Source organism: Barbus barbus (genome assembly GCF_936440315.1).
Source record: "Barbus barbus genome assembly, chromosome: 34".
NCBI classification, from domain to species: Eukaryota; Metazoa; Chordata; class Actinopteri; order Cypriniformes; family Cyprinidae; genus Barbus; species Barbus barbus.
In genome coordinates, this window is record NC_136762.1 from 3,508,890 (window position 1) to 3,525,559 (window position 16,670).

The 16,670-nt window shown below is 35.1% G+C and overlaps 1 protein-coding gene across 1 annotated transcript; it reads left to right on the forward strand.

The window, feature by feature from the left end:
• The first annotated feature begins 1,031 nt into the window (after positions 1-1,031).
• Positions 1,032-16,286, forward strand: LOC306854606 (WD repeat and FYVE domain-containing protein 1-like). Its single transcript, XM_079392769.1, has 12 exons — positions 1,032-1,255; positions 2,589-2,656; positions 3,676-3,749; positions 4,576-4,630; positions 6,013-6,163; positions 6,827-6,939; positions 7,708-7,834; positions 8,868-8,973; positions 9,281-9,382; positions 13,963-14,093; positions 14,196-14,304; positions 15,353-16,286. The coding sequence occupies exons 1-12, from the start codon at positions 1,119-1,121 to the stop codon at positions 15,410-15,412; spliced, it is 1,233 nt and encodes a 410-aa protein (XP_079248895.1). The 5' UTR covers positions 1,032-1,118; the 3' UTR covers positions 15,413-16,286.
• Positions 16,287-16,670: the final 384 nt, after the last annotated feature.

The window sequence follows — 16,670 nt, forward strand, 5'->3', positions numbered from 1 at the left end:
TTATTATGTATATATTAGGGCTGTCAAATGATTAATCGTGATTATATTTTGAAAATATTTACATGTATATACTTATATTTATATTATATAGAAATATTTTTAATAGATAAACATAACACTTTTTTCTTAAATATATACATGCATGTGTGTGTATTTATATATATATATATATATATATAGTAAATATAAACAGTACACTCTTATTTTGAATCAGATTAATCGCGATTAATCGTTTGACAGCAATATATATATATATATATATATATATATATACACACACACACACACACACACACACACACTAATTTTAGGTTATTTGTAAACTTCATTAGAACAACTTTAAAGGTGATTTTCTGAATATTTAGATTTTTTTGCACTCTCAGATTACAGATTTTCAAATAGTTGTATATTGTCCTATCGTAACAAACCAGACATCAATGGAAAGATTATTTATTCAGATTTCAGATTATGTATAAATCTCAATTTCAAAAAATTGACACTTAAAACTGGTTTTGTGGTCCAGGGTCACATTTATATGTACAATTATTTAGAATTATCTAAGAATAATAAAAATAATAGTTGATAAAATATTAATCAAATATGCAACAGATGTTGTTAGGCCTACATTTTGTTACGAATACTTATGATCTCAACAGGCAAATCCTATAAATCCAAAAAATATATTAAAAAAGTATTTATATATAAAATGCAATAGAGGTTCGTATCAAAATAAATATCAGTAAAATTATACTATAATATTTTTTAATTTATACTGTAATATATTGTATTTATATTATATATGTATGTTATATTTATACTTATATTCACATACAATAATTTAACAACATTAAGAAATGATAAAATATTGTGCGATAGATGTTGATATATTAATTCAAATACGTATTACAGGCCAATTATAATTAAAATATTAATATATAATAATCTAGAATGTATTAATAATTTTTTGTACAAAATATTAAAACTGACCACCGTAGATTGGTCAATCGTGGGCCTTTACGCAGCGCGTGCGCGTTTTCTCGGAGCGTTACGGTACCTGACGCTGTTGTGGTTGAAACTCCAGAGCGCTCAGCTGACTCGAGAGGAACACACTGGGAATCATGGCGGCGGAGATTCACTCGAGGCCCCAGAGCTCCAGACCCGTCCTGCTCAACAAGATCGAGGGCCACAGCGACGGCGTGAACGCGGCGGTGCTGATCCCGAAGGAGGATGGGGTTATCACGGTCAGCGAGGACAGGTGCATACATGAACACATGACAATTAACGCTCTCTCAACACTCAACTCTTATTTGATTAATTAGTCCGGCTGTTTATTCTCTTACAAAAAGTACAATGGCGATAATAGCATAGTACAGTGATACACCCACATACACATAGTACTGCAGGATTACCATGTTTCTCTAGTACCAGTCCAAAACATCATGGTGCTGTTTGAATTTAACACTTATTATTGCTTTTGATTTGTTTTCCGATTTGAACCATTGAATTGAATTATGAATTACCATATTAATCATAAAACCACATGCATATTCCAGTCATACTGTGGTTGGTATTCGTCACCACAAATCAAAATCAGACTGATTCTTAAAACCTTCCACAGTTTGAATGAGATCTCGTGTTGATTTATTTGGATTTTACATTAACAATAATAATAGTATGTAGACTTCGGACTGTGATATCAGTTTACAAGCCAAAATACTATATATTATTTATTGCAGCTAGGGTTTATTGTAGTTATTATTGTGGTAGCTTGATATTAATCAAGTTATCATCAAAGATTAACTTAAAATGGATAATTTACACTGACCCAATGACCAATTCTCATTTAATTGTGGTATTTTTTGGCATAAAAGGCGTAAATAATGGGGCAGTCATGGCCTAATGGACTTGTAACCTGAAGGTCGTGGGTTCGAGTCTCAGGTAATACCACGACTGAGGTGAGACCCTTGAGCAAGGCACCGGACCCCCAACTGCTTCCCGGGTGTATGTTCACTACTGTGTGTACACTTGGATGATATTTGGAGCAGTTCTTTGTTGCTTACATGGTATTTCTGTGGAATGCATCTTAAACCAGTCTAAGAAGGTTTGATGGTTTTAGAGGGGTTTTGGCTATTCATCAGCTGGGCTGCTGATGGTTGCTTAAGTTCCTCTCGAACAGCCTTTGCTTCTAAGGATGGGATGCATCTAAATGTTGATTCCATGTGAAACATTCTGTTTTTGGTAAGATTGCTGACTGATGAGGCTTTTTGAACGGTTCAGGACAAGATAAACCTGTGGAGATGCATGCATGTGGCGGTGTGCTGATTATCTACATGTTTGGCACATGAGAGCAGATGCACAAACTTTGCAAAATATGATACGCTTGAGATCTTAGCATGAACTGAAACTGAAAGAATTGAGATTTCAGCTGCTCTGGGGACACGTGTGCTTCTGTGCATGACCATAACACTTCAGAGATATAACATTATTCTTATATATTTATTCTATTATTATTTATTAGATTATATAAAATTCTATATATTTCATATTAATATTATTATTGTGTGCTGTACTACTTTTTTTTCTTTCAGGACGATTCGAGTTTGGCTGAAGCGAGACAGTGGACAGTACTGGCCCAGCATCTACCACACTGTGTCCTGTGAGTATCACAAGAAAATTGCATAATCTTTCATCTCAAATACAGCGAGAGCAGGTTTGACGTGAATGACATAGTGAACGTCATCAGTTGCAAGTAAATTAACCAAAATGAAAATAAATAATTTTTACCACACAGTGTTCATGTGCAGATGAACTCTGTTACCATAGCAACCATATCACCTCTTCATATATCACATATATTCCCTGGCGTCATCAGAAAGTGTGTACATTTTTAATATGCCATTGCTTTGTTTGTTTGAGCAGCTTGTCATGTCAAATTCCAACTGGAGCTATGCTTGAGAAAAATAAACTGAGAATATTAAGAGTGTTGGAAAAAATAGCTCTGAAACTGTTATTTATAATAGTGTTTATTAGTTTTTTTAATTCATTTTTGTTTTAATATTTATACAATGTAATAGTATTTATTAGTTTTTTTAATTAATTTTTGTTTTAAGATTTTCAGTTATAATTTTAGTTTAAGTTTTAGAATTTTTGTCATTTTGTCATAATTTTTTTTTTTTTTTTTTCAGCTTTAGTAATTGTAGTAATTCAATTTCAACTTATTTATTTTAGTTAGTTGTGTGGGCAACATTTCTAATTTTCATTTACGTTTTTTATCTAATATTTGTTATTTTATATTAACTTTATTTCAATTAAAGAAAGACTTACAAAATAATTTTTAGATATTAGTTTTTAAAACTAAAATGCATTTTTTTTTCCAAAAGTTTTTCATCCAATATTTTATTTGAGCATTATTTCAATTAAAGAAAAAAATAGTTGTAGTTATTAATTTTTAGTTTTTAAAACTAAAAAGGCAACATTTCCATTTTCATCTCATATTAGAAAAAAGATTAAATGTTAATAATTTAATAATAGTTTTTATTTTTAGTTAACAGTAGCAACACTAGTCAGACACAGATGTTGTTTTTGGTGCCGTCAGTAGCACAGATTGACACACTTCACCTTTGCGTAGCAGAACTCTGTGATGAAGTAGGTCAAGTCTTTTGTGTTTGTGTCCAGCTCCGTGTTCCTGTGTGTCCTATCATCACGAGAGCAGGCGGATCTTCATAGGCCAGGACAATGGGGCTGTTGTGGTGAGTGTCACTTTATCACAAAATAGTTGCCTTCATGTGATTCCCAATCTTTGTTGTTGTTTTTTTCTGTGAAGCCCAAAATGAGATGTTTAGCATGTTCATGTAGACGTTTTTCTGCTCACCAAGGTTGCATTTATTAGATCAAAAATACAGGAAAAAAATGGAATATTGTGAATTATTATTACAATGTAATAAGAACTGTTTTCTATGTGAATATATTGTAAAATGTCATTTTATTTCTGTGATCAAAGCTGTATTTTCAGCATCATTACTCCAGTCTTGTGTCACATGATCCTTCAGAAATCATTCTATACTGATTTGCTGCTCAAGAACATTTCTAAATTATTATCAATGCTGAAAACAGTTAATATTTTTGTGGAAACTGTGATACTGTACATTTTCGTAGGATTCTTTGATGAATAGAAAGTTCAAAAGAAGAGCATTTATTTTAAATAGAAATCTTTTATGACATTATAAATGTCTTTACTGTCACTTTTGATTAATTTAATGCATCCTTGATGAAAAAATATTAATAAATTTTTTTTTTTTTTTTAATCATACCGACCCTAAACTTTTAAACAGTGTTTTATTTATAGTAGGAACAATAGAGGGTGAAATATGGTACATAAATAGTACTTTTTTTTGTTCTTTTTATGTCTTGAGCGCCTGACCAGTATATATAAAAATAGCACTGTGAACTCCACGCCTCATTTTGTGTTTCACAAAAGGATGAAAGTCTGAGTTTGTGACCACATGAGGGTGTGTAAGTGGATAAACTGAGCCATTGTGTCATTTTTGTGTATTGTTCTTTGTTTCTGTCTTTCAGGAGTTCCTCATCTCAGAAGACTTCAACAAAATGAACCATGTCAAAACATACCCAGGTAATATTAACACACTTTAGAAGACGGGTTGGATTTCCCTTCCAGCAGAGCTGAAGTGTGTTTGTAAGACACATGTGCTCTCTGTTTCCGGGGGTATGTGTGTTTATTTCCTTGAGAGAGAAACACACACACTCTACTTTAGCCCCTCCCGATCACTTGAGGATCATTTGTTCTTTCCCAGCATGCCCTGGGGCTCAGAGTCCCATGTGAGCTCTCACTGGACACACACTCACACACAAGATGATTACGAGTGGTTGAGTCAGAGCGGCTCTGGAAAATATGTCTGGAGAAAACAGGACAATGCCAGGAAAGTGTGTGTGAGAGAGACACTGTATTCTGACCCATAACTGTAAAATATTGAAATGTACTTCCTGTGTATGAATTAGTTAGTATTGTGAATTGCATGCGGTATTGTTTCTTTCTGATATAATCCAGTTATATTATTAGTTGGCCTGTTTGCACACACAATGACGTCATCAGATAATGACATCGTCCCACAAACATCTCAACGCAGAAAACTCTCTGCCTGAGGACTTGAAGCAGGTCACACAAGGGTGTGCTTGTGTGCTGGATCTTAATGATCTGCATAATGTGCGCTCATGTAATACTGTATCCCACAATGCATTGTGCTCGACTGCATTTTCTATTTCCAGTATGGCAAATCAGAAGAAAGAATAAAAAAAAAAAGATATAAATATTTGGACCGCTGAAGGTTTGGACATTTGACGCAAATTCATTTAAATGAATGAAAATTAATTACAATGCTGAATTAATTTTTAAAAATGAAGCATGCATGCAAATAATCGCTATTTTAGTCGTTTTTATTAAGATTTCAAATTAGCTTAATTTTTTAGATTTTCAAATTAAATTAGTGTTTTTTTGTGCTGTTTTTGAACTGTTGTATTTTTATTAACCTATATTAATGAGAATGAATAAATACTGTAACTGTTGGACCGCTCATTGTTAGTTGATATTATTTAATTCTCTAACTGATGTTAACTAATGGGACCTTATTGTAAATTGTTATCATTTTTATATTGCTATTTAGTTTTGATTTATTTATATTTCAGTTTTAGTTTAATTGTAATTTAGTTTAATTTTAATTTCAGTAATTTTAGTGCTTTAAATTGATTTCAGTTAGTTGCCAAGGCTACATTTAATAATTTTTTTTTTTTTTAAATAGTTTTAATTAATGATAGTAACCCTGGTGCAAATGAGGTCATGTGCCAATGTAGCACACTACTGTTTATCATACATATTGCATAAAGTTTGACATGCTATTTAAAAGATAACCTAGTTTGCAGTATATACTTTTTTTTTTTTTTTAATCTTTGTGAACGTTGATCTTCAGCGTGTGTGTGTGTGTGTGTGTGTGTGTGCAGCTCATCAGAACCGTGTGTCGGACCTCATCTTCTCTCTGGAGAGTCAGTGGGTGATCAGTACGGGTCATGATAAAAGCATCAGCTGGATGAGCACTCAGAGCGGCTCTATGCTGGGACGTCACAGCTTCGGCTCATGGGCTTCCTGTTTACAGTATCCTTCATTTCAGTCTATCTCTGAGAAATATTTGAAAGCATTTTTACATTTTATTTATGCTTCTATTGCTTTCTGTGAATCTCAGTGGTTTCTATAGTGGTTGAGTGCAGTGCTGGAGGTAACATGCCAGTCAAATGACTTTTTTCTATTATTTAAATGTTACAATGTAATTTTATTTGGAGCAGTGCAATAGTGTAATACCTTGCTGTGGAAAATAATTGTCCCTGACTCTGATAGTGTGTGTTTTGTACAATTGATGTACCTCTATGCTCACCAAGGCTGCATGCATTTGATTAAATAACCATAAAAATTTTTTTTTTTTTTTTTTTTTTTTAAATGTAATTTATTGAAACCGTGATGCATTTGTTTTTTAAGGAATAGAAAGTTCAAAGAACGTATGTTTGTAACATTATAAATGTCTTTACTGCCATTTTTGATTAATTTAATGTCTGGTGGCTGAATAGAAGCATTATTTCTTTCAAACTTCTGAAAGGTAGTGTAACTGGAATATACAGTTCAGCTCTTTCAAACATTTGATACCGATAATCTTGTCAAATCTGATTAAGGAGATTCATTATGCATTTAATTGGACTGGCAAATACTTTAATGTTATAAAACTATCTTAAGGTTTTTGTTATTATTTCTTGACTTCACATGTAGATATGATAACGATACCCAGCATGCCTTTGTGGGAGATTATTCAGGTCAGATCACTCTGCTGAAACTGGACGAACAGACGTGTTCTGTTATTACTACACTAAAGGGACATGAAGGTAAGACAGCTACAAAAACACACGTTTAACATGCTTATTTACATATACATTATATTTTTACATATATTTATATATATATATATATACTGTGTGTCTGTGTGTGTATATATAAAATTATCAAAATGATTGATTTTTCTTTTATGCCAAAAATCATTAGGATATTAAGTAAAGATCATGTTCCATGAAGATATTTTGTAAACTTCTTAGCGTAAATATATCAAAACTTGCATTGTTTTATATGCATTGCTAAGAACTTCATTTGGACAACTTTAAAGGTGATTTTCTCAATATTTTGATTTTTCTGCACGCTCAGATTCCAGATTTTCAAATAATTGTATCTCAGCCAAATATTGTCCTGTCCTAACAAACCATACATCAATGGAAAGCTTTTTTTATTCTGCTTTTTTTGAAAAATTGACACTTAAGACTGGTTTTGTGGTCCGATATAACAAAAAGCTGAAATTGTTTTAATATTCTGGCATAATGTTCTTTTGTTATTTCTAAAAATTATAAATAAATAATGGTTAGATAGATAGGTCAATAGATAATAAATACTGTATATATATATAATATATAACTTTGAGGACGTCCCAAAGGGTCAAGTTAATTTTATTTGTATGGCTCTTTTCACAATACAGATTGTTTTAAAGCAGCTTTACAGAAATTCATAATGTTAATGTTTATAATACCTTAATGCCTTTAAAAAAATAAAAACCAACTGATTTCACAACTGAGCTTTTCCTTTAACATGCTTCTGTCTGTCTGTAGGTAGTGTTGGTGTGTTATATTGGGACCCGGTTCAGAGGTGGCTGTTTTCCGGGGCGTCTGATCACAGTGTGATCATGTGGGACATTGGTGGCAGACAGGGACGCACATTACTACTGCAGGGACACCAGTGAGAACACACACACACACACACACACACACTGCCATGAACCACTGCCACATAAGCTACCAGGCTGTAAATGGAATAGAAACCAAGACAGAGAACTATTTTTCTTTTTTCATTTCTTTCTTTAAAGAAAATTCTGAAAGTGAATGATTTTCATGAAATTCTGTTTCATTAATGGTCATTGAGCATGTGTGTTGTTCTAAAATACACAGATTCTGACATGTCTTAGCCCACACAATCGAAAGTCATGATGTAAGAGATAACACACACTCAACTGGTCCTTAACGCAAAATTGACGCACTTGATGCAAGTGATTTTCATATAAGACCGTTATGGGTTTCCTTTTGCAATAATGACCGTTGGACCGTACATTTATCTTCTTATTTCATAGATGCTTGCCAAATAAGTAAATAATTGAACGTGAATGATTGATTTGAGTTTGAATTATTCTATTATGTGTGATGAAAGAGAATGCAGAGTGATGTAAAAGTTTGCGGTCATTTAATAATTAATACTTCTATTCAGCCAAGATGCATTAATTTGATCGAAAGTGACCGTAAAGACATTTGCAATGTTACAAAAGATTTCTATATCAAATAATTCTGTTCTTTTGAACTTGCTATTCATCAAAGTATTCTAAAAAATAAAAAGTGTCACATTTTCCACAAAAATATGAAGCATCACAACTGTTTTGAACTGATAATAATCAGAAATGTTTCTTGAGCAGTAAATCAGTATATTAGAATGTTTTCTGAAGGATCATGTGACACTGAAGACTGGAGTAATGATGCTGAAAATACAGCTTTGCATCACAGGAATAAATTACATTTTAAAATATATTACAATAAAAACAGCTTTTTAAAACTGTAATAATATTTCACAATATTACAGTTTTTACTGTATTTTTGATCAGATAAATGCAACATTAGTGCGCATAAGAGACTTAATCTAAAAACATCTTTTGACCCCAAACTTTTGCATTTATGGGAAGTCAGTTGTCTGGGACAGTCAGTCATTTTGTCTTTGTCTGTCTCAGTGAGAAGGTCCAGGCGCTGCGGTATCTGCCGGTGACCCATCAGCTGGTGTCCTGCTCTGCCGATGGAGGAATAACAGTGTGGAACATGGAGACAACACGAGAAGAGGTGCTAAATAATTTAAAATTCTTTGTAAATACTAATGTAGTACAAGCTCAGATAGACTCGCTGGTCAAAGAGGAAGTTGTCTCTCATACACACACACACACACTCCAGTATTAGAGCATATGATTGAACGAGTCCATGGCCAAATTGTCTAATCATGAAGCAGTGACGAACTTTCTTGCCGTCGCCTTGGCAACCTCTGCATCAGTCATCAAAGTCACATCCATCTCTATGGTGACCGGAACGCGACTCATACTCAAAATGTCATGGAGACATACATTATCTCTCTCTCTGTAACTCTTTCTTTCAGGCTCCACAGTGGCTGGACAGCGATTCCTGTCAGAAATGCGAACAGCCATTTTTTTGGAATATAAAGCAGATGTGGGACACTAAGACCTTGGGGCTCCGACAGGTACTGAGTGCAACAGTACGGTTAAAAATATAAAGATCCGAATCGGTTTCTCCCCCTCTGACATCATGTCTTCATAAACATTTTGATGATCTTTTGGTCTTATATTAGCCTGTTACACATCTGCACATTCAAGTTGTCTTAAAGGAATAGTTCACCCAAAAATGAAAATTTGCTGAAAATGAACCCACCACCAGGCCATTCAAGATGTAGATAAGTTTGTTTCTATATCAGATTTGGAGAAATGTAGCATCACATCACTTGCTCACCAATGGATTCTCTGCAGTGAATGGGTGCCGTCAGAATGAGAGTCCAAACAGCTGAGAAAAACATCACAATAATCCACATCACTCCAGTCCATAAATTAATCTCATGTGAAATGAAAAGCTGCGTGTTTGTAAGAAACAAATGCATTATTAAGACATTTAAACATTCACTTCTGTCCAAAATACAAATCCATAATCCATAATAATGCTTCCTCCAGTGATCTCATGTTATCTCTCACATCAAAATCCACTGTTTTAACTGTTTTTGCTTGTAATCAGTGCTCGGTCTGTGCAGATTTCTCTATTGATTCAGACGAGATGACTTTTTCTCTGGAGAAAGCAATATTATGAATTGAGGACTCGTGTTTTAGCCGGAAGCAACGGTTTGAAGTTTAAAATGTCGTAACGCTGGAGTTGTTTCTTACAAATACGCAGCTTTTTGCTTAACGAGATGTTAACTAATGGACTGGACTGGTGTGGTGTGGATTTCTTGTGGATTATTGTGATGTTTTTATCAGCTCTCATTCTGACGGCACCCATTCACTGCAGAGCATCCATTGCTGAGCAAGTGATGTAATGCTACGTTTCTCCAAATCTGTTCTGATGAAGAAACAAATGGATTTAAATCTAGGATGAGTACATTTTCAGAAACTTTTAGGGTGAAATATTCTTTTAATGTATGTCCGAGGGGAACTTACTGTCTTTAGAAAAGCTTAGATGGTCATACAATATGCAAGTGCTATATTAGTATGTTATTATAGTGTTATATTTCAAGTTCAAGTTTATTTGTATAGCGCTTTTTACGATACAAATCGTTGCAAAGCAGCTCTACAGGAAATTAAGTTTCCACAATATATTTATATATTGCAGAACCTTAATATATTTAACTTATAGCAAAATTTGGTAATTCTGTATGGTGTCTGAGAGTTGGCATCCTCTGAGGTCCTCTGAGGGGTTGGCATTATCTTTTCTCAGGTGTTCGGTCATCTCAGATCATTTAAGGGTTGGATCCAGACTGAAGCTTCTGTCATTCCTAGTTACCAGAAACAGGCAGAAACAGAGAAACAAATAGAGACATAATTAGCGTAGCTGCTGTTCAATCTAAGCAAAAATTATTTGTTCAACCCAAGCTAAAGAATAATAATAATGTATATTTGATCAGATATAACTGCAGTACAAGATTATAAGATGCATTATGTGAATGTTTGGCTAAAGAGATGTGTCTTTAATCTAGATTTAAACAGAGAGAGTGTGTCTGAACCCAGAACGTTATCAGGAAGGCTATTCCAGAGTTTGGGAGCCAAATGTGAAAAAGCTCTACCTCCTTTAGTGGACTTTGCTATCCTAGGTACTACCAAAAGTCCAGAGTTTTGCGACCTTAGGGAGCGGGTTGGATTGTAGTGTGGTAGAAGACAAGTTAGGTACGCAGGAGCTAAACCATTTAGGGCCTTATAGGCAAGTAATAATATTTTGTAAATGATACGGAACTTAATGGGTAGCCAGTGCAGAGACTGTAAAATTGGGATAATATGATCATATTTTCTTGACCTGGTAAGAACTCTAGCTGCTGCATTTTGCTGCATCTGTAGCTTGTTTATTGAAGATGCAGGACAACCAGCTAGCAGTGCATTACAAAGTCCAGTCTAGAGGTCATTACATTTACATTTAGTCATTTGGCAGACGCTGTTATCCAAAGCGACTTACAATTGGGGAATACAAAAAGCGATTCATCTTGAAGAGGCAATCAGACAGAGGAAGTGCTCGTAACACCAAGTCTCAGTCATTGTTCAAATAAGTACAAGCTAGTAAGGGAAGGAGAAAGATAGAGGGAAAGATTAAGGTTTTTTTTTGAGTTTAGGATGAAGTCAAGTAGTGCCGAAAGAGATGAGTTTTCAGTTGTTGCTTGAAGATTGACAGGTATCCGGCGTTCCGGATAGGGGTGGGAAGATTATTCCACCAGCCAGGAATGGTGAACTAGAATGTTCTGGAGAGTGATTTTGAGCCTCTCTGTGATGGTACCACAAGGCGTCGCTCACTAGCAGATCTCAGACTTCTGGAGGGGATGTAGGTTCGTAATAGTGAGTGGAAGTAGTAGGGTGCTGAGCATGTGGTCGTTCTGTATGCAAGCATCAGTGTCTTGAACTTGATGCGAGCTGCCACTGGTAGCCAGTGCAAGGAGATGAAGAGAGGTGTAACATGGGCAACAATGTTACAAAGGTCATGAATGCATGAACTAGCTTTTCTGCATCAGAAACGGGTAGCATGTTTCGAAGCTTGGCAATGTTTCTAAGATGGAAGAATACTGTTTTTGTAACAAGGGAAATATGATTTTCAAAGGACAAGCTGCTGTCTAATATAACTCCCAGATTTTTGACTTTAGAGGACGTAACAGTACATCCGTCTAGTTGTAAATTGTAATCCAAGAGATTCTGTGTAATGTTTTTTGGTCCAATAAGTAATATCTCTGTCTTATCTGAATTTAATAGGAGGAAATTATTGGTCATCCAATCTTTTATATTTTTTACACAATCTATTAGCTTAGTTTAGAAGTTTCATCTGGTCTTGTTGAGATATATAGTTGAGTATCATCAGCATAACAATGAAAACTAATCCCGTATTTTCTAATAATATTACCAAGAGGCAACATGTATATTGAAAATAGCAGAGGACCTAGGACAGATCCTTGTGGTACTCCATACTTTACTGGTGATAATTGTGATGACTCTCAATTTAAATTAACAAAGTGGTAGCGATCGGACAGGTAGGATCTAAACCATTTTAAAACCTGCCCTTGAATACCAGTATAGTTTTGTAATCGATCTATGAGTATGTCATGGTCTATAGTGTCGAACGCAGCACTAAGATCAAGTAATACTAATAATAATAATAATAATAATTCATTACATTTATATAGCGCTTTTCTGCTTTTCTAAGCACTCAAAGCGCTCTACATTGTGAGGGGCGATGAGATGCAGCCTGGGTCTGAAGCAAGAAGCAAGTCATTTGTAATTTTAACAAGTGCAGTTTCTGTGCTATGGTGAGGCCTGAAACCTGACTGAAATTCTTCATAGAGATAATTTTTTTGCAAGAAGGAGCACCATTGAGCAGACACAACTTTTTCAAAAATTTTAGACATAAACAGAAGATTTGAAATGGGTCTGTAATTAGCACGACAGCACCGATGCTCTCATCGCCCTTCAGAATCGCAGGTATCTGCGCAGAAACATCGAGAACACGAGCACCGGGGAAACAGTGAGTGTGCACTTTACCTTCAGCTAACGTAGCACGGACGTGCCGGATGATGGAGTCTCCAACGATCACAGCGTTGATTTCCGTCTCGTGGAGGGGAGCGATGCGGTTCCAGGTGGAGATCTGGAAGACCGGAGGCGGCGGAGGGGGAGAGGTCGTCGCCCGGGGCCTGGCTCGCGTATTCCGCTGCTGGTGCACCCAGGGTCCGTGGCGTCCCGGTGCCGGAGTGAACATCTGGGAAGATCGCGTCCTGGGTGCACAGGGTCTGTGCAGAGAAACACACGGAGTAGAGGTGGTGGGAGTGTTAGCAGTGTGCTGTATACTTACCCCGGACTTGTGAGCGTCAGCCTGGGATGTTTCCAGCGCGGCTCTCCGCTCTCTCAGCTGGGCATGCTTCTCCACCAGGTCGCGGATCTGCTTTTCCACGGTCTCCAGCTCTAGCTGCACCAGATGCAGCTCGAATGTGTCCTCACCTGCACTCAAAGATAGACACAAATTCGCCATTTAAGCAAGTAACAGTGAAGCAATGGTAATGTGTGTGAATAGAGTATTAGCAATGTGAGCGAGATTAGCGGCAGCCACGCTGCCGATGCTAACGGGCTATAAGCTAATAGCAGACTCGAGAAATCAAAATAAAACTAGTGATAACAAGGCGCTCTGATTGGTTTTGTTTTAGAATGCTATAGGGGATATATTCACACGTTATAGAAACAAAAATGATAGGGTATAAAATAGTTTTTAAGATAGAAAATAGACGATAAAGAATCAACTTGATGGAGCTCAAACTCAAAACACGCAGTCACAAATCAGCGCATGCGTAGTATTCCGCAGGAATACAGTTGTCCAAACTTATATTTCAGTTTAATAAAAAAACGTGCAGCATTTTGTCCAAGCAAAAATGAAAGGACACATTTAATTTATAATTTGTCTTAAATCTCATTTTGTTAAATCGTGAATCGAATCGTGAATCAAATCAAATCGTGAGTTGAGTGAATCGTTACATCCCTACTTTTAATGAAGCATCGCAGTGCTTCATGATGTAATGCCCATGTCATTTCCTCTCCTCAGCATCACTGCAGGAAGTGTGGTAAGGCGATCTGTGGGAAGTGTAGTTCTAAACGCTCCACGTACCCCATCATGGGCTTTGAGTTCCAGGTGCGCATGTGTGACGACTGCTACGACACAATCAAAGAGGAAGAGTGAGTTTTTTTAGTTTGTCTCTTTTGTTTTTCTGTTTGATCCTGTATCAATGCATCAGATGATTTTTCTTAATCTTGTGTATTTGCATTTCCGTGTTGCAGTCGTACTCCTCTAGCTACATTTCATGAAGGGAAACACAACGTGGCTCACATGGACATGGACCCGAGCCGAGGACTGATGGTTACCTCTGGGAGTGATCGAGTTGTTAAGGTCTTGATCTCTTTTGTTCTTGTATTTTAGTGACTATAAATAGCATATCATCGAAGAATTTTGTGTTATTTTTGCAGTATGCAGTGTCTGTACTAACACAGTATGTGCATTGTTATATGCATTGATTATTTAGATTACTTACTACGTTTGTCACACTGTTCAGTATATGATCACACTGCATGGAACATCATATCCTACAATTCACTGCAATTAACATTTTTCACTGTGACAAATGAAATAATATCTGCCATGATTTTTAACATCTCCTCCCTGACTTGATTATTTCAGTGAAAAAAAATGGACAAAATTGCATTAAAAAAAAAAAAAAAAAAAAAAAAAAACGTTTTATTTCAAAGGTGATTATAATGAAAAAAAACATTGTTTTCAGTAAAAAATTTTGGGGGATTGAAATAAAAAAAAATTCAACTCAAATGTAAATGAAAAATGTTGCCATGGCAACTAACTAATAAAACCTAGTTTAAACTTGAGTACTGAAATTACTAAAAAATCAAATTGAAATATTGATTAATTTAAGCTATAGAGCTAATAAAGTATTTAAATGTAAACTGAAAATATAAAAAAATCAAATTCAAAATATTAATAAATACTGTAATATATAAATAATACTGCTAGTAAGAAAAAAATGATATTAGACAAACTGAAATGAGAAAAAAATTTATCTGTTGCCATGGCAACTAACTGAAATAAGTTCAAGCTGAAGTACTAAAAGTGAATAAAGCTGTTTAGAAGTATTTAAAAATCATAAAAATGACAAAAGCACAATTAAAATTAAAGCAAAAACTGAAAATATAAAAAGGTCATTCAAAATATGATTAAATACTATGTGTTTATAAATAATACTTCTAGTGTGTCATAGAGTATACTGTGTCATATGCGGTAAGCTATTACCTTTAGCATGAAACATTTGCAGAACAAATTTGTTAATAAACTCAAGATGAATTTATTTATTCGTGATGAATTCTCATTTGTTCTGATTGTGATGAATAAAGTCTTCTCCCTGCTGATGGTCTGATTGGTCTGTGTGCAGATCTGGGACATGACGCAGGTGGTGGGCAGCAGTGTAGCGGCGGGATTCTCTCCTCGCTGATTGGCTGTTTCTGAAGGCACCGCCCACACTCCGCCAACAGAGATCATGGAAACGCTCACCTACCTGTCTAACTCTCTCGTCCTTCAGCTGTGGAGTCTGTGCAAAACGGACACTTCAACACGGTGTATGTGAATATATGTGTCGTTGGGATGCTCCTTGATTTTATGAATCAGACGTTCATGTCTCTTATGAGGTATGATGACCTGGATTTGATCAAACATGAACTCAAGGTACTTCTAAAAGCACAATATGTGCACTCTTTCTGTGTGTGTGTGTGTGTGTATATGACGCTTTGTCACAGGCTGAAGGTTTCTGAAATATTGTATTCCCTCTATCCAGAAGTACCACTCAAACAAAGGAAGTATTCCTTCATCACATCCTGTTTCTTCTTCAGCCATCTTGCTTGTTTATCCATTTTACCCTTTTTGAATTTGAAAGCTACTACTGGTCATAGTAACCAGCACTCATGTTGCCATGGAAATTAGTGTTCCATAGTAACGATGGAACATTCCAGTGCAAACTTGTTGTTTTCCCTCTAAAAGTGTCACTGCAACCCCAAACAATGAAGTGAAGATAATTCAAACTAAGAGACAGACAGGTTCAGGCCAGATAGGTGAGGGACATTAAGTGTAGCATAAAATCCATGGAGCATTTTATGATTAAACATTAAGTTAATACAGTAGTGTTCAGTTGTAAAACACCATTTATAGCACTAATTATCAGTTCTCTGTGATTTAGTGACAAATTATTGTATGGAAGCTTGTTTCCGCCATGGGATAAAAAAAATTAAAAAGCGACTTTTTATCTCACGATTCTTCCTTTTTCTTGCAATTGTGAGTTTATGTCTCAGAATTCTGTTTTTTGTTTCTGCCCCAACATAAAAAAATGGTAATTGTAACATTTTATCTCACAATTCTGAATTTTTTTTCTCTCAAATTCCAATTTATAGGCTCGAAATTACAAATTTACACATTGCAATTCTGACTTTTTTTTACAAAACTTCTGAGTTTGCATTCATTCTGACTTTTTTCTGAATTCTAAATTTACATCTCCCATTTCTGTTTATTGAATAAAAATAGTAGACTTTTGTCTCACAATTATTTATATATATATATATATATATATATATACACACACTTTTTTCTTTGCTAAGAATTGCAAGAAAAAGGTCAGAATTTTGAGAGATAAATTCTGAATTGTGAGGAAAAAAGTCAGATTTGTGATATTTAAACAGAACTGTGCTGAAAAAAAGGTCAGA